The 18,637-nt window shown below is 41.0% G+C and overlaps 2 protein-coding genes across 3 annotated transcripts in view; one reads left to right on the top strand and one right to left on the bottom strand.

The window, feature by feature from the left end:
- Positions 1-18,637, top strand: part of zgc:56699 (uncharacterized protein LOC405758 homolog) — a 42,317-nt gene that overhangs the window by 6,222 nt on the left and 17,458 nt on the right. The window contains exon 8 of one of the 2 annotated variants that reach the window (XM_064299144.1): positions 1,291-1,616. The exons of the other annotated variant lie outside the window; for it this stretch is intronic. Coding sequence (XP_064155214.1) covers positions 1,291-1,292 — 2 coding nt within the window. The 3' untranslated portion in view covers positions 1,293-1,616. Of the gene's footprint in view, positions 1-1,290; positions 1,617-18,637 lie in introns of those variants that run through there. 2 annotated transcript variants of the gene reach the window in all.
- Positions 13,497-14,854, bottom strand: rprm3 (reprimo, TP53 dependent G2 arrest mediator homolog 3). Its single transcript, XM_064299137.1, has one exon. The coding sequence runs from the start codon at positions 14,292-14,294 to the stop codon at positions 13,953-13,955; it is 342 nt and encodes a 113-aa protein (XP_064155207.1). The 5' UTR covers positions 14,295-14,854; the 3' UTR covers positions 13,497-13,952.

Below are 18,637 nucleotides of genomic sequence, written 5' to 3'. Positions count from 1 at the left end.
ATTGAGCTGAAAATACGCTGGTTTGTGTGCTCGTGAGACAGTAGGGAGGGGAGAGTGGGGCAGTCCTGGCTGGCCCTTGTGATTGGTCCTGTGTTCACTAAAGCTCCTCATTTTCAAACAAATTCAAATGGAACTTTATATTTAAAAAAAAAAAAAAATAGACCAGAGTTTACACATTTCAACACTGGTATTTTTTTTTTTTTTTCATACGATGGATATCGGTGGACATCACCGTGTGGGTAGCCTTAAAGGCTACCCAAAAATGAGAACAAATATGCCTAGAACACATTTCAAACAGGCTTCAAACTAAATTTTGCTGGATTAGTGTAGATGTACACTCTTTAAAACAAATTGTACTTGCACTAATAAGATTAGTGCCAAGTCAACCTTGTGTGTAAGCTTTAGGACTGCTTGTGCCAGGCAACATTTCTAAAATCCAGGATTTAATCAAACTTTTTTGAGTGAAGCCACATTAAGGCAAAGACCTGAATCGTTGCACCTCTGCAAGGCTCCCATCACTGTCTGATACATGACACTGGCCATTAGATGGCAGTAATGCAGTGCATCTTTCTCATTGAAGAATGCCCAGCATTCAACATTAGAGATCACAAAGAATAATTCTGTTTTCGTACCAGGAGTTTTTATTTTTATAGCGACCATGTGCCTCAGGGTCTAGTTTTGCGGCAGCTGTCCTTACAGTGGGAAAACAAGTGTGGCTTCAAGTAGGACTACTGTGTAGGTCGCCTGGGCATTGGGGATTGTAGGATAGTGTTTCTAGTCCACAAATATAAACATACTTGGGTTGCAACGATGAGTTGCATCCCTCATTTTATATTGTTTTTTTTTTTTTTAAACCTTGTGGAAATTTTGGGTGGGTTTCGTATGAAAAGGCCAACCGTTACATACAGGGGGAAGGAAGCAGTTGCAACAACTCAAACGGGAATAGGTGGCGCTTCATGAATCCATAATTCAAATATCCCAGGATTTTAGCTCTTGTGTATATTGTTAAATCTGTAGTGATAAATCGTAAGAATGACATTGTGAATAAAGGCATCGGTTGCGCTGCTTTCCGAAGGCTCCCCGTGTTCTCACTCCTGCTTCGTGCTCCACAGACTAGCATGCCACGCCTTCCTTTCGGCCCGAGGTGGCGGAGGCGACCGTGACCGGTTGCAATTTTAACTCGTTCGTCTCTGGGGGCGGTCTGCTCTGATGGAACCCCTCTGGTGTGATGTTGATCTCATTCTCCACACAGGAAGGGCTATATTGTTTTTCCTTTTTTTCTTCCTGCAGAAAGCAAGACGTCACTCCGTTTTTGTGTCGAAGCGCGGGCACGCCCGCGAGAACATCACATGGCATTCCTGGAGCGCATTTTGAGGCGGAAGACCACGGTTTTTTTAAACGTACACAAGCATTCACATTGTTAAATTTTAGCGATGCTAGTTTAGGGTTTAGCGTTTGTTTTAAAGTTGTGCTTCCAATCTTTCTTTTAAATTGCCTAGATTAGTTGTGGTATTGGTTTCTTTGTGGTATTAGTCACCAATTCCATTCTCTTGCCTCATTGATTTAAGCGAATTGAATTTGTGATTTAAATAAAGAGAGGTGATTTTGGGAATTTATACAGCTTGGTGTAGAATTGAGCACTTCTGTGGCGTAAGTATTTTTCCATAATTTTGTCCCTCATTTTGGCGCATTTTTGTGAATGTAGTGGATTTTGTGAAGCACAGATGGATATGCTGTAGACAAGTACAGAGCTTAAATACAGGTGTTGTGATGGGATTTCGTGCTTTAGCCTTACCCCTGGAAGGGGTATCTTCACAATAGCATTGGATAAATGGGGACACCAAGGGGCAATACTGCTTGTGCACAAAAGAAATGAATATGAACCCCCCCCCCCCCTTCTTATTAGTCAGGAAATGCAGATTAAGACCTGAAATGTCAACCAGAGGCAGAGATCTTGGAAATGACAAACACTCTCATCCAGATCTGTAGCACTGATAGCTAATGCATCAACAGAAACTAGGGTCCACAGAGACCCTATTTCAAGAAATTTAACCATTTCATTGCATCTGTGAAGGCTCACTGGACACCCCAAGTGTGCACAGATGTTGATGTGTGACTTCTGTCCCTTTCTAAAAGAACAAGCCAGTAGTTAGTGTTCATATCAATTGATGGCGAAAGGGCCAGAATTTCTTTCTTATCGAGCTTAAGTTTTGACCGGCAAGGCTGAAATTGTTATGTAGTTGCTATGTATCAGATGGAGGTTGCTGTCAGGGAATCTATTCACATCCGGTGCCTGGCTTACTACAGTGTCTTGTAGTTTCCATAATTACACTGACTGTCTGCTAGTCAGTGTCTTTCCAATCAAGGGAGTGCTAAGTGGCAGAAAGTCAAATTGATGGGTCTGAAGCGTAATGGTGCCTAACAGTTCTTCCTGGGGGATGTTGGTCAGAACTTAAGATTAAAAAAAAAAAAAAAAAAAAAATTTAATTTATTTTAGAAATGTCACTGAAATGCCAAATGAATCCCTTCATGCTATCGCTATATAATCGTGCTGTTGAATTTATTGCTTTTACTAGTGAATCTTGTTTCCAAATTTGCTCTGGATGAGGGCATCTGATAAATGGATGGAATGCAAGGTTGCCCGCTCCCGTTACGCCCCCTAATTGGGAGCGGCACCCACAACCTCCCGGTTACAAGAGGGCTAGTTGCATAACCGCAGTACTGTCGCCTGGCATGGCTTTTGGCAGCCAATCCGGTGCAGACCTGCGTCTCCTAGCGATGGGAGCGGAGTGGGCGGGGAAAGTGACGGAGCCCGCCGCAGCTAAGCACTGCTGTCGATATGAGTCGGGCGTCACGCGGTGCCGGAGAGCTGGGCGAAGCTACGAGCGGGGCCTTCCAGGCACATGTCTGCTGCTCGGCTTAACCTCCTCTGGCAGGTGGGCACACCAGCTCTGAGCGAAAGCTATCTGACAAGAGCTCTGTGTGTGCGCACTGCTGTGAATGTGCCCTGCGCTTCTGGGTGACTGTCCTTCACAGTAACGCTTACCTTTAGTTTCAAGAGCATTAAATTCTGCAATTTTTATTTTTAGATGTAGTTTATACTCAACAGCAGGCCAAAAGAATTGGAAAGATTGGTCGGCAGCCATAAAAAAAAAAAAACTATTGACCTTGATTAGTAGAATCAACTGTAGTATACAGTGAGCTCCATAACATTTGGGACTAAAACATTTTGTCTTGATTTAGCTGTGTCCTCCACAATTTTATATTTCTAATCAAACAATGTGTGGCTAAAGTATATTCCCATATTTTATTTAATGGTATCTTTATATATTTTTGTGTCACCATGTAGAAATTGCAGCAATTTTTATGCATAGCCCCCCATTTCTGTGCACTGTAATGTTTGGGACAAATCGCTTCACAGGTATTTTCAATTGCTTCCTTAGTAGCTAGTCTTAATTCTAGGTGTTTGATTGCTGTTGGAGTCTTATTGACGTTTGTCAACTTGAGGACCAGAGTTGTGCCAATGATAGTCAAGGAAGCCGTTATAAGGTTGTGGGGAAAAAAAAAAAAAGACATGGGCCAAACCTTAGGCTTACCAAAACCAGCTGTTTGGAAGTATGTTCACTTTGAGCACATGTGAATTGTTTAATTGTACATCTAAGATTGTGGATCAATAATAGCCTCCCCCCAGTGTATATCTAGCTGGATAAATGGATGGAATGTAAGTTAGTAAATGCTATGTAAAAAGTTGTGTAAGTTTCTCTGGATAAGAGCATCTGCAAAATGCCTTGATGTAATTGGACAAATTAACATAATTTGAAATTAAGTCTTCATTGGTTGCATTGCATCCTGACTGAAGTCTGCGATCCATTGATATCACCAAATGCTGGGTAGACCTATCTTCCCTGGTGGTGCTCTTCCAGGCCTGTACTGCAGCCATCTTCAGTTCCTGTTTGTTTCTGGTGGTTCTGCATTCTCTCTTCTTCAGCAAGTGAAACGCATGTTAAATTGGATTCAGGACGGGTGATTTACTTGACGAGTCAAGAACATTCAGTTTGTTGGCCCTGAAAAACTTGCAGTAGGACCCAGTATGTCTGGGTCCTACTGCAAGGTCAGGCACTGTACAGTGTGCTGTGAGGCATTTGGTTGAATCTGAGCAGATAAGATGTTTCTGCACACTTTAGAATGAACTGTGCTGCCGTCAGCAGTCACCTCATCAATGAGGAGCCTGTTCCAGTGGAAGCCACACTGTGTTTACACTTTCCTCTTTCCATCACTTTGGTACAAATTAATACTCATCTCATCTGTCCATAAGATCTGTTTCAGAACATACATGCAAGAGTGAATGCTGACCCTGATCACAACCCTTCCCCCCCCCCCCCCCAAAAAAAACAAAAACAAAATCCAAATGCTTTTTCTGTGGTGTCTTTGCTTTGACAGGGTGTTGGGGAAAGTGGTTTGGCTTAGAACACATCAGTACTGCCCTAGTTTAGGTGTAAAGGGGATAAAATGGAGGAATTATTAATGTAAAGATTGCTTTGGCTGCAACTGTTGACGCTTGCAGAAGTACAGACCTCCCTGTAAGGCCTGCAGGTTTGATGCGGATTAGCGGAGCAGATCCCCCTAAATAAGACTTATAATCCCTGCTGGGGGACAGGAATGATTGATCGCCTTCAGGGGATAGCTTCCTTTTTCATGGAAGTGACAAATTCAGTATTCCTGGCTACGGAAATTCCGTAATGATTTTGATGACTGATATTTTATTTCAAACCACAAATCAGATTAGTGTATCAAAAGGACATTATTTCAGAATTGTTTTGCAACTGTTAGTAGATGGGGTGAACAAAAAAACACAATTTTGTTAATGTAGTTACACAGAATAAGCAGGTAGCAATAAATTGGCAATTAATTATTAATTTAGTGAAAACTGGATAAGAACCCACTAGGATTTTTTCTCTCCACGATTAGACAAAACAAGGAGAAAATTGAAGAAACCACCAGGAGATTGTTACAAACAAAAAAAACTTGAGGTTCCACTTTGCACCATGAGGTCAATTACAAAGACACAAAGATTTAGAAGCACATGACCAGGGTAACCTCCCGGACAGATGCCACAATCCATGCCTCTAGGCATATTGGAAGGGTTTGTAGAAAGCAGGGTCAAAGTACTTTTGAAAACAGGGACATGAATATTTAGACATGTGTCAGGGGGAAGTAAATTTATAATTTGAAAAAAGTGGTAGATTGCATTGAAGCATTAAAGTGGAATGTTTTCTGTTTCTGAATGTATCAGTACTGATGTATTTCATGCAGTCTTAATCTTGCATGTGGGTGTGAATAATGCAAGGGTCCCACCTGTTCTTGGAGGCTTTTAAAGTGCGTGATATTTGAGTGAGGAAAATGCAAGGTTATGAACGTGCCTGGATACTGCAGACAGTGCTTGGAGGTACTTGACTTCCTGGTGATTTAAACACGTCAGTCCTTTTGTTTATTGTCTTTCATGCTTCACAGAGCAGTCATTGCCTAATGGGGCAAATGGGGAGGGGAGGGAGGAAATGTGGGTATTGAGCATCATGTCAAAGCATTTGCTTATCTACTCCATGTCAACTGACGTTTCAGTCAGATAAAAATCTTAACTTCATTTTCGATCATTTAAATCTTACCCTGGCCTTGCAGTCCTTGAGTTTTGCATTTGATAATACTGTAACTACCCTGTGTTTTACAACCCAATTACCATATACATTTTGATGTTTTCAATCTTAATTAACCCTTTAAAGGGCTATTTCACATTGATACAGTGTAAGTAATTTTGTGGCGGTTACCCCATTGTATTTGCACTGCATGAATACTAGCAACATCAGCTGCCCCTGCTGACTGATGACAGCATTGCCATTCCTCTAAATATTTATTTTTTAGATTTAACATTGAAGTTACATATTTAGCCTGTATATTTTGCGATTTTGTCCATGAAAGCTAACAATATGAACTAAAAGGTTTATTTAGAATCTTGGTTAAATCTGAAACAAAAGATGAGTATTTACCATAAATCTTTGGTGACTGCTTTCAATTAACAAACAGACCTTTTAAAATGGTCATTTTTCATTATAATGTTTTAGTATAAAAAATATTCATCTGTAATGTTTTCAATCGAATGTGGCCATTTCTGTAAAGAGCATTTCTTAAAACATTGTTGTGGCATGAGATCCTGCAGTCAGGTTTCTACATGTATGGGTAAACTTAATTTGATTATTGTCATCTCTATAGATTCCACCGATTTGCAGATTGGTGCTATGATATCAAAGTGGCAAATTCCTATCATGGGCGGGGGTATTGCACTCCTCGAAGAGGGGGGGTGCAATATTGTCATTTTTAGTGTGTTTTCTGCCTGGAAATAACAGGCTGTCCACTGGGGCTGTCTGTCTGACGGCTGTGCTCAGCGGTCCATGAATGTGATATGAATCAGGTCGCCGTGTGCTCCAGAGACATGGTTCACAGCGGCACGGAGCCTCGTCTGTCCCCGAGAGATTAACGCACCCACTGGGGGTGGGGGGGGGGGAGTAATGATTAGGTGTGAGGAAAGCTGGAAAGAGGGAGGAACTCTCCTCCATGCCTTGATGTGCAATTGATTTGCTTTCTGTGGCCGGAGCTCTTGCCGCTGGTAGGCATGTGCGTCATCTGTGGGCCTTGAGAGAGTGACGCCAAACGTCCATCATATGGTGATGTTTTGTGTCAGTGTCCTGTGTGATTCCCTGTGGCCTTAATTTGCTTCACCAAAATATCTCTGAAGCTGAGCAAGGGGCCTAGGTACCATGTACTGTACTCTGGGATGGACCTATTGGTGGCAAATTGGGCTGCTGCTCAAGGCTTCTGATTGATTCACTTCCCCTCCAATCAGGGACTGATGTAGACCTGGGGCACCAGTTGAGTGGGATCACTGGCCAATCAGTGACATTAATCAATCAGTTTACTATTAAGGATAAAATAAATCCAGAAGTACTACTGACTTCATGGGAGAGATTTCAGTATTAAGGAGTTCTAGGAGTCCACAGGCCTTGGTACTTGAATGACAGATGGAGACTGGAATGAAGCTGAATTGACTCAGGACTGTAAACTGTTGTAATGGGGATGTCTTTGTCCCTTTTACTCCAGTGTAAGTTTATCATTTATTCTGGCTGCTCTGGCGGGGTTCATTTGTAGCCACTGGGTAGGACGCCACCCATCACAGTAAAAACCCCACACACTAAAACACTGCTGTGTTTAGAGTTCTATTGTTCTCTGTTTGTTTTGGTATCTGAAATGATCTGAGTTGGGGAACAGAACCACCTAGCTGTACTCTATCCAAGTACCATGCAGATCAGAACAAAGGGCTGAGAATTATATAGGCTACTTTCTGCATCTTTTTATCATCAAGTTCTGTTTGCCCACCCAAAGTGTTCATTTGGCTGCAGCAGAACAACAAATCTTCGCCAGGGAAAATCTTTTAGGAAACGTGTCCGCTTGCCGCTTTGCATTCCATATAAGGCCTTGCGCAGCGCCCCGGTTTCCCCAGGAGGGGGCCTGTCCCTCGCGGTGATGGAGCGGTGCCACAGCTGTCGCCTGCTGCAGTGGGCGGCGTTCCAGGTGAAGCCTCTGCGGGCGCAGCTGGCTCCGGTGCGCCGAGAGAGCGCTTCCGTCGGCCCGCGCAACGCAGCAGACCGGCAGCAATCGCCCCAGAACGCAGAGGGAGCCGTCTGAAAAGCCAGCATTAAAATTTCAGTCCTGTCTGGGGAAAAGGACCCCCTGCATTATGGGGCCTCAGGCTAGTCTGGTGCACTGGCGTCTGGAAAAACACTTTTAGAATTATTACTGGGGGGTGGGGGTGGGGGTGGGGGAAGAAAGCACTTTTTGGAGTAGACATTTTTGGATCAGGAAGGCGAAGAGGAACTGTTTGTTTTGTCGTGATGTGAATTTGAAATGATACAGCATTGTCATTGTTTTTGAGGGGTCAGATGATGGGGCAGTAGTGTTGATCTCGTCCTGAGAAACAACTATTAATCAAACATAGGAGCTATCTAAATGTCCCAATTTCTCCAGCCATGACTCCCTGAAATAAAGTATTTGTATACATTTAGGACAGGTTTTCATTATATCTAATGCAGAGACAAGCCTTTACTTTGACATTATTTTGAGGACACCGTAGTCCCAAAAGAAGATGAGCGATGGTTCTACAGAGATTTTATAGAAATTACAGAATGGTGAATGCCAACAAAAATGTCCATAAATGTTTTAGCACCTCAGTTGGAGAAAGAACAAGTTACGGCTTGGTGGGGCAGCGTGCCCCATACCTATACAACACCATGGGTTTGGCACATTTCAGGGCATACCTGCCATCCCAATATTTGTCTGCTATCATCCCCACCTTCTGTATCTCAAAATGGTGAGCAGCCATCTCTGCTTTAGGCTGGCTGACAGGGAGCTTAAGTCCCGCACCTCGCTGATTAAAATGAAGGGTTTCATTCCTATAGGGGACTTTATAATCTCTCCCGAGTGAGGAAGAGAGAGGGGTGATGCGAGTGCCATCAAGAGCCGTGTCCCTCTATGACCTGTAGGCAGCTTGAGTCTTAAGTCGAAACACACAAACGTGTCAGTGTATGCGCTCATGTATAACACAGTATGAAATGTATTTTTCAACACAAGCACAATAATATTGTCATATTGGCTGTTAAGAGCTGAAAACAAATGTATCGGTGTCGGCCCAATGCCACGAATATGGCCAAAACGATGAAGCAGCATAGACATGCTTGCAGGGCGTTGCTGTATATTAACTGAAAATGTCAAAAGTAAACTAATCATAGTCATCTGTGTTATGTATTTTTAATTTTTAATATGTCCACCCAGGACCTGCGTCCGTGGAATAACAAATTCCAGCGTACACAGGGGGTCCCAGGACCACGTTTACAGAACCCTGCTTTAAAAGAATGAAGTAAGAGGAGGGCGGCAGTTGTAAATGTCAGCCTGACGTTCTGCTGCATGGTGATCGGGCCCACACACAAAGGCTTTATACAAACCTCTCGTCGCTATAGTGTCACCCTTAACACAGCGAGCGGCAGGGCTTGAATGGCGCTGGCATTTCCACCTCGCCGCCCGCGCTCCCGCCGCGGCGCCTCCTCGCGCCGCCTCGTCCCTCACCGCGCTGCCGATTGCGGCTTTCCGACAGCCGGCGCTGGCGGGGGCGACCTTTCCCCGCCCCTTTTCAGCTCTTTCTCCTCTTTTTTTTTTTTTTTTTTTTTTTTTTTTTTTCAGAGAAATACGCAATTCACAACAACAGGGGAGCTCAGAGGCAGCTTATCCAAACCCACAAAGGCTTCTGAGGTTTTGTGCCTCAAAAGGACACGATGCTGGGCGTATTGTGTGTAACCTCTCGCGTGAAAGGGCACCTTTGGCATAAGAATCTAAAATTGTAGCCCTTAGAGAGAGCAGGCTATCTACCGGTTCTGAACAGCAGGCGTCTTGTTTTATAGCAGGGAAATGTTCCACTTTCTTACAGAAGGCAAATATAAACGGACATGCAATTTCTATTTTTTTATTGCCCATAAATATAGTATTCCTAACTGTTCTGTGAGCCTGAAGTGAACTAGAGATCTAGGCTTCTCTTTAAATTCTGAGTGGCTTGTGCAGTGTTCTCGCTGGTTAGAGAGAGAAGCTTACATGTAAATGCAGACAGGTTTCCGTTCTGGTATCCACACGCTAATATTAAAGTTATCTTTCCTTCATGTGACTGAGAGTAATTATATTTGTGGTTTGAAATGTAGAATAACAGTAAGCAGACATTTAGCTCACAGTATGTGTGGCATAGGCAAACATGACTTATACTAGGTGTTATACAGCACAGACCGCAATATAAATGACACATTACACATTAACACATGAACATAAAGTGCTGTACCCCAGATAGCGAGTGACCCTCGCTGCAACGCTTGACACTGCAGCTCGCCCTTGCATTGGGTTAAGAATTTCAGGTGACACATTTTAGAATGCAACAATGCATGAAATCGATTTTACATACACAGGGTATGTTTTGGGCTTTATTCACGTGATACATTCGCACGTGAAATATCCATATTGCACCATAAAAAAAATTCTTATACCATGCTGTTTGCGTTAGGCTAGCACATGGATTGAAATACATTAACGGGGATTCTGGGCATTGTCTAGAGAATTAAGAAATGTGATCTAGTTTGTGAAATAAGAGGATTAGTTCTTGCAATTTAATAGGAACTTAATTTAGGATCCATTGAGTGTGGGGTATCCCTCTGAACCATCCTTTTATTTTTAAAATGAAAGTTCACTTTAACTGTGACCCTGCCACTAGGGCTGATACACAAATAATGCTCTGTCTCTTTCACTTCTCTTCCCCTGCCCTTTAGAGTAAGCAAATCCTCATAATCTGATGGTTTCTGTCTACGTACAGCCCCTGTAATCCTACCCTCAATGTTATGTATGATACAGTATGTAAGTGCAGTGACACAAGAGGCTAGCTGTGGGCTAGCTTGGTGGGATTGAGGGCATCCATATAGTATGCCATTCTAATCTTTAATTTGGATTATTGCCTGACTGCCCCTTCCCCCCCCCCCCCATTAAATTCATGTCACCATCTGCTTTGGTCACTTGCTGTGAAGAATGCACTAGGCACGTTTTCAGCAAGTCACATGCGTGAGAGCGTGAGAGACGCTCTGCTGACCTTTGACCTTCTCATGCTCGCTGTGGGGTTGTATGTCAGCCAGATTTTTAAAAAAAAAAACACTTGGAAAATCAATAGGAAAATGCTGACTAACCTTTAACTAAACTGGTGCCTAAATAGGTTTTAAGCTATTTATTTATTGAGGCTGTGGTAGCCAACCCCTTTTTTGGAGAGCCACACGTCCTGTTGTTTTCATGTTCAGAATAAAACTGGTGACTTTTTCAGACTTAATAAACCAGATGAGGTGAAAACTCTTCTGACTCAAGAAATCAGGTGAGGTAACTGTCAGTAGCTTTAATTGATCAACTAAGTGCTGACTAACAGCAAATTAAAATTGTAATTTTTTAAAATTTTTACATTTAACAAAATGTCAGTGGTTGTTCAGTGAACTGGGGTTATGGGCTCTCTTACATGGGCCACTTTTAAATTTTAATGGTTCGTCCTCTAGAAAACATGCAGAAGTCTTTCAAAGCACTAAAATTGTGCCACTGTCCAAATACTTTGATAAGCATAGGGGAGAGTCGCCATACATGTAACAGTTTTTGGATTTTTCATTTAATCAGAAAATATATAGCCTAGCACTATGAAATTTTGCTTCAACAGCTTTGAGTATATTCATTTGTCATTTAGCCGTTTTAATTACATAAATGTTACATTTGTAAAGATGGGGACATGTTTTTGGTAACCAAGCACCAATTCCCGTTAGAATACACTACGAAATCCATACTAACCTTTCAAAGACAGATCACCTTTTAAAATGATGTATGGTTTCATTCATTGTGAATGGAAGTAACCCCTAATGCCCGAAATCACTTCCGGAACAGATTTTTACTTAGCACGTTAAAAAAGGTTTTTAAGACGTATTTCCCGCAAATGTTTTATTACATTGTTCCATTTCTTTGGTAGGTGGAAGAGGACTGAATTGCACGTATGCAAACCTGAAATGGCTACGATAGTCGCATTATATTCGTATATTCAGTTATTGACCGTGTTACATGTATCAAGCGGTAACATTATGGCGACTGTCGCTGACATTGGAATGGCAAGCATTGGTCACAAAATAAAGATGGTCAGGAAAAAGCCGATTTGCTGGACAGCAGGGAAATGTTATTTTCCGAAGAGTCTGAAGTGATCATCTAAAATATGTATTACACCGGAAGATTTGAGAGTAAAAGCCTTTGCACGACAGGGTTTGGCACGTTTTCCTCACGTGCGTCAGGAGAAAATATACGAAGAGCAAGACTGAAACATAAACCTCAATAAAAACATAAGAGCCTGGATTACAGGTAACCTTTGACCTGTCCACTACGAAATTGTAGACTACACAAATGCTTCGAAGTCGGATTAAAACAGCACTTTTGAAACCACGTTTGTGATGTATGTTTCGGCTGGGATGCCTATTTGGATTAAAATATTGTTTGCTATTTTTTGCTCACATTTTAGACTGTTGGATGTTTATAAGGTTACATTGTATAAATATTTGCTAAAAGTTCTTATTTGCTAAACGTTACCAATTTATGTTGCAGTCTCCGTTTTACTTCATGTTTTTTTTCTTTCTGTTCCATTCTTGGATCGGAAAATAGTCTTGTTTAAGTAGCATGTTGTTTATATTATTGCAATTGTAATAATGCATTATCGTCATTAGTGTTCGGGCCTTAATTCATTTATTATCGCTGGCGACCTCAGCGGCGCTTGTATTTATTGTACCTTGTAATTATTGCACTTGTGGTAGAACAGAATTTCAGGCCACAGCCTCGTTATTTCCATTATGAAGAGCGCATTGTGCACGGGCTGATTGGCGTGGCCTGTATGAAACGCAATTAACAGAACTAAGTGGCCGCGCCGACGTAAGGACTGACTGATGCTGATTGTGCGCATGGATGTTGGTGCGTGGAGCAATGGGTCAGTTTTGTTTGTATTTCATATTTACTCAAGAGCAAGTGCTGTGATCCATATCACGTTGGTAGGTGCGAGGCCCGTAAGTCTGCACCCCACGAGAAGATTTCACCACCACTGAACGAAGTTAAACTAGGTCTAAACTGGAGGCTATTTTTGTGACCCCTCCAGACTTTTGGCATCTACAATTATTACCACCTTTCTCCGCACTAAAACGGCGCTGCCTGTCGATCTTTACACGCGATGAGTAAATCCTGCAGGTTGTAACTTTAGTAGCCGCAACCTGGCGCGTCTTATATAGGCAATGCTACTGGGGTGAAACACAGAAATCTTTGAATGGGCTTGAGTCTTGCAATGATCTTCGTCTTAGAATGCGCGAGCACGCTCAGGCCGACGTGCTCGTCCAATTTCCCATTCTGTTACGTTTTCCCACGCGCTTTTCGTTGGGAGATAATCCACATTTTATCACAGTACACTAATTCACATTTCGCTGTTGGCACAACCATAAATCAATACAGCTGTTTTCTTTTTAATATACTCGTATTTAAGATGATCAGACTGGTTAAAATGTAGTCTAAATGCTTGTAATAGTATGATCCCTTAATTTAATATTATTCAGGGCAAAATTACAAATGTCTTTCCGGTGAAGTGTTGGCCGTGCAATTCGTTTAAAATAAATTCTTGAAAACATGGCATGCATTGATCTTACACCCTGAAAAAAAACACAGCCCTGAAATCTGTCAGCTGATTTAAGAAGGTAGTGTACCTTACGGTTTGCATGTGTACGCCAACAAAACTGGTTGCCAAAAACTTTAAAATTCGCCAATAGGCTAGTTAAGGTCTGCTTTTGCCAATGTAGTAAAAAGAAACCCACTTTCGGCTACATTTTATTCATGTTTCAAAACACAAAGTGTGATACGTTTTTTTCTTCTAATTCATAATAGTTTGCACGTTCAGAAACACTATACGCGTAGGCTGGATCAGACAGTGAGTTTCAAAGTGAGTAAATACATAGTAACCTTTGCGTAGTTTCACAATCATTGTTACCAACACGTTCATATATTTTTGTTCTACCAAAGAATAGTCGACCAGTTGGGCAGCCCAGTGTGCTCTGCCGTTTTACGAGGTTGTTATACAATAACATGCTTGCAATTATTAGTGGATTATTTTGTTTGCGCATTAACATTGTTTTATATGGATGCAGTCTGAACCACTTTTCAATCGTAACAATAGAATAAACAGTTAACAAGTCATTTACCCATAGGGTATAATGAAAATCCACTTTATGTTAAATGTCACAGCATGTCCTCCGACTCTTCTGTGCTCTGTCCCCGACTTAGGACGCGACCATTATAACTTCCACTTCCTTTGACGGTCTGCGGTCTTCCACGAGCAGGTTGATCATGCTTTCCGACTTTATGAGAAGATTGCAGCCCAGGAAGAAGATGCCAAAAATCACGGTCAACGACAATACGCACAGCACAGCAATCTGCACTAGGCGCATGATGAAGAGATCTTGCTCGGTCGGTAGGGACAGACCAAACCGACCATCCGTAATGACCGAGGCGGCGGCGGCAGCAGATAAGTTGCAGCACTGGCGCACGTTGTCAATTCCCGCACTGTCCGTGTACTCTTCCACGGTCAGCGTCGGGTTCAGGAGTCCCGTAGTGCCATTCATGCTGGTTTGTCTGATAATCCTTTGCGAATTATGTTTTCTTAATCCGATTCAAAAAAGTTTAAATCTCCTACCCTCCCCTGGTTAATTTCGCATCAGAACTGTGTCTCTTGTGCATAACCAAAGAAGGTTTGGTAGCAAATGACTTTGAACTGAAGACACATCTGATCAGCGTCACAGCATCCCACTTTTGGATTTTTCGATGTGCGTTCAAATTGGGTATGATGTCAGTCGAAGCGCAGCTAACAAAAATTAGTTGACACTGTCTTTTAAAAATTTTTGGGTTCAGGCGTAAACAAGCACCAATTAGTTTCCTCCAGAAATCGGAGAGTCAAAAATTAATAACCGGAATTACTTTACTGACCGCAATTTCGCCATTTAAGAAGTGATATTCCATAAGCTTCCATGGCTTCGTATAGGACGTAGGTTATTGTACCGAAGTGTTCTCTATTCGAGTTAATTATAGCATTCAGTCAAATTCATATTCGTGCAGAAGCTTCCAGGCTGACAACCTCACAATGGCAGCCACGAGAGAGTTGTAGGTGTCATGCGCTCGCTGTCTTTGTAGCCCGGCTCTGGTTGTTGCGAGGCGATGGACTTTATATAATGGGGTGGGCGGGGCGCATAGCCATTCACACGATTCCATCCTAGCTGCTTTTATGTCGCGATAGATACTTCTTCCTCACAAGTTATCACATCTCATTTTAGCAGTATCTATGCTATTACAGAATGTAGACTATTTAAAAATATTTTAAGCCACTAAATAGCCTCCTGGAGTGCATTCGGATGTAATTTCTGGTGTAAGGCTTTATATTTATTTAAAATAAACCATAAATCACGATTTTTCCAGCTGGTGATGGGGGTAAACTTAGCATTACCTTGTGTTAATTGCATAGGTCCATATCACGACAACGTAAGTACACCTTAAATCCTTCACGCAGATGCCAAATCTGGCCAATCCTCGCCCATTTAGGGGTGTTCTGTTTAAGGCTTTATAACCACAGATGTGCGCATCACAGATAAATTGGTTTAAATGAACCAAGATACTTGTAACATTATAATACTCATTTAGATTAGTTTATTTCTTCCTAAATTATGAATATTAAGTTCCACAAATGCAATCACCTCGATAAAAATGAAAAAATGAAGTTGTAAAAAATGATCGCATTGTATACATTGTATATTTCCCATTCAACACATGCTCATAATGTTATCATCATTTTGCACGTGATCTGGATTTGGCTTGATCACGTTTTCGCAACCAGCCATATTACATATGGCAAATTTTAACCTGTGCCCTCAACCATTTATCCATACCTGACATATTACCTTCAAATATATATTTTTTTAAATCATAATGTGACATAAATAATAAACAAAATTGTCAAGTTGGTTGGGTTAAATTCCCTGGTTGCCATATTTCATATGGGGAAGGTTTTGATTGTGAATACAACTTGAACTGTTGCTCATATGATCTTGAAATCTCATGTAAATTCTTCATAATGTGACTTCCCTTTGATACAGCAGCTCAAATAAAAACAGTTTTAATCATTCATAGGTTAATCTACTGCCGAATTTAAATATTTCATCAGCCTAAAATGTTTTGGCTTTGTATCAGCAGTCATATTACATTACACTGAACCTTCTCTTGCCAAACTGCTGAAGCAAAGTGAGGCTGAGACTGGTTAGGTCTTGGTTGGGAAGCTCGCTGGGAAAATGGCGTTCATGCTTGAAGCGATGTTTACTTGGCCTGTAGATACCTCGCTGTCACCAAGACCTTGATGGCGATGTTGTGTTTTAGATCCACCGTTGTGTTTGATGATACATATTGACAGCTAAATTACTGTCATATCTACTGCATGCATGCATGCAGTGAGCTCCATAACCTTTGGGACAAAGACATTTTTTTATTTGTCTCTGCACTCTACAATTTTAGATTTATAAGCAAACAATTCACAAGTGGTTAAAGTGAAGCTTTTCTTAAAGGGTATTTTTAATCATTTTTGTCTCACCGTGTAAAAAATATACCACTTTTCATACATAGCCCCTCCATTTCAGGGCACCATAATATTTGAGATGTATTAATGTTATGTAAATGAAAGTAGTCATGTTTGGTACTTTGCAGGTGTAGTCTCTGTTGTTCTGTTCATTAAGTGATTTGCGGACAGTAGTCACTGACACATCCATGCCTCCCTCCTGAAGAGTGTTTCTGATCTGTCGGACTGCTGTTTGGGGGTTTTTCTTCATTATGGTGCAATTTCATTGGTCATCAGCAAGTCTTCTTAGGCCTACCAAGCCCTTTTCCTTCTTAACAATGTTCCAAATACTTGATTGTATAAGCCTAAGGTTTGACATATGCTTCTGTTATTTCTTATTTCTCGGCCTCATAATGGCTTCCTTGATTTTCATTGGTACAACTCTGGTTTTCATTATGAAAAACACCAATAACAGACTCCAAAGGCAACCAAGAGCCTAGATTCAAGACTAGATTCTGAAAGTGCTCTTATACCTGCACTAAGGAAGCAATTGAACACACTACACTACACTAATCAGAAACACCTATGAAACCATTTGTCCCCAACATCATTGTACCCTGAAATGGGGGGACTATGTATAAAACAGTTCTGTAATTTCTACATGGTGAAACCAGAATGTATAAAAATACCATTTGAAAAAAGTTAAGCATATGCATTATAACTTTAATTGTGGGTACAGAGCCCAAAAAAAACTAAACAAAAAAAAAAACCCATTGTCCCATACATTATAAATCTCACCGTATATATGTATCCATTTCTTAAAAGTTATGTGCAATATTTGTAGTGTTTGAATCGAGACTCCCCATTTTGCACAAAAACAGTAAGATTCTTGAAAGGGATAAAAGATATGATGTTTAAAATAATAGTAACACATTTCAAATTTCAATTTATTATTATTATTCAGATAATGGCCTTAGAAGACCAATGTCAGATTGGAACAAAGTCGCTGATAATTGCCTTGGAATGAGTAACTGTAGCACACTCGTCAGCCAGCTGATGGCGACATTGTTCAACAAATGCTTCCGTCTTTGAAGCTTGCATTTCAGCGCGTGTTCTTTAAGGCTGCTCCAAAGCGGTAAGTGTTGAAAGACGACTGTCACGTGATGGAAGGAAGTAACCTTAATGACAGGTGCAATCACTTAAGAGACGCCCCGACCGTGCACTTTTACAGTTAGAGTGTTAAGGAGAAAGCCAATATGTTTGCATGTTACTATGTATCATTAAGGGTTGTCATTTTGAGCCCTTGACTTGGAGTATGAATGTCCTGAACTTAATCTGAGGTGGACTATCTGAGGAAGTTGTCTGTTTCATGTACAGCTTGACACTATATCCATTTAAAAAAATGGGGATTCTTTTTCGGAAATTGTAACAAGGTGATTAGATCAGTTCTGATGGTTAATGTAATCCTGGAAAAGATAGCATTTGGTACAACCTGCATTCTCAATACTCAGTTTTTTGCACCACCAGTCATGTCTGAAACACCCAGTTATTCATACAAAGTATTGATGCTGCTCTCAAGATACTTTGGCCAATTGGATAATAATAAATATTACTGCTAGAGTCCCTCTGTGTACTGTACACCATTGCAGTTTAAGGTTTATTTTTAAATTTGTGATACATTTAATACAAGTTCAATGAAGTTTCACACAATTATTAAATGTATTATTAATAGAATATTTCATACATCCAGCTGAATATCTGATACATTTAACAGATATTGAATACATTTAATAAATGTTTTCATTCTTAAATGTTCCTTAACATTTGCAGAATTTTGGATAAGTTTCGTGGATTTATACAAGTGTGAAACATATGTTAATGAGCTCCGTCTATCCAGCATAAATCAGAGACTGAGATAGAGAAATGGGCGTGTTTGGGATCTTTTCATTTTGCATCTGATGTATAGCTAGCCCCTATTAAGACATCAAGCACCATTCTTTTAAAGTCTTTGAAAACAACAACATATAAACCTTAGATTTTCTGAGTACAAAATACACACACTTTCAAAGGAAGTGATTAACAAGTGGCAATGACAAACTCTCATAGACTGGGATACAGTTATGACGTGCTGTGAAAATATAGTCCAGCTATGTTTAGAATGTGAACTGGAATCCTTTGAGCAAGTTATTGGTATTTCACATAGCCTTTCTCACGCGACCTTCACTGTTCTTAACAACTCACACTACATACAAATAAAAATGTGTGCTTCTACAGTAACAGTAACAGTAGCTTTCTTGTCCGAGGATCTGCCTTCATGACAATTTGTTCTGTTATTTCTGTTGAAAAAAATTGCATTGTCCATCTAGCTCT

Source organism: Anguilla rostrata, chromosome 11, assembly GCF_018555375.3.
Source record: "Anguilla rostrata isolate EN2019 chromosome 11, ASM1855537v3, whole genome shotgun sequence".
Classification (NCBI taxonomy): Eukaryota; Metazoa; Chordata; class Actinopteri; order Anguilliformes; family Anguillidae; genus Anguilla; species Anguilla rostrata.
Note: the sequence above shows the minus strand (reverse complement) of the source record. Positions and strands in the feature narration are given on the sequence as shown.

Bases quoted from the DNA above. Each gene is read 5' to 3' on its own strand.
- rprm3 (XM_064299137.1), bottom strand. From the start codon at position 14,294: ATGAATGGCACTACGGGACTCCTGAACCCGACGCTGACCGTGGAAGAG.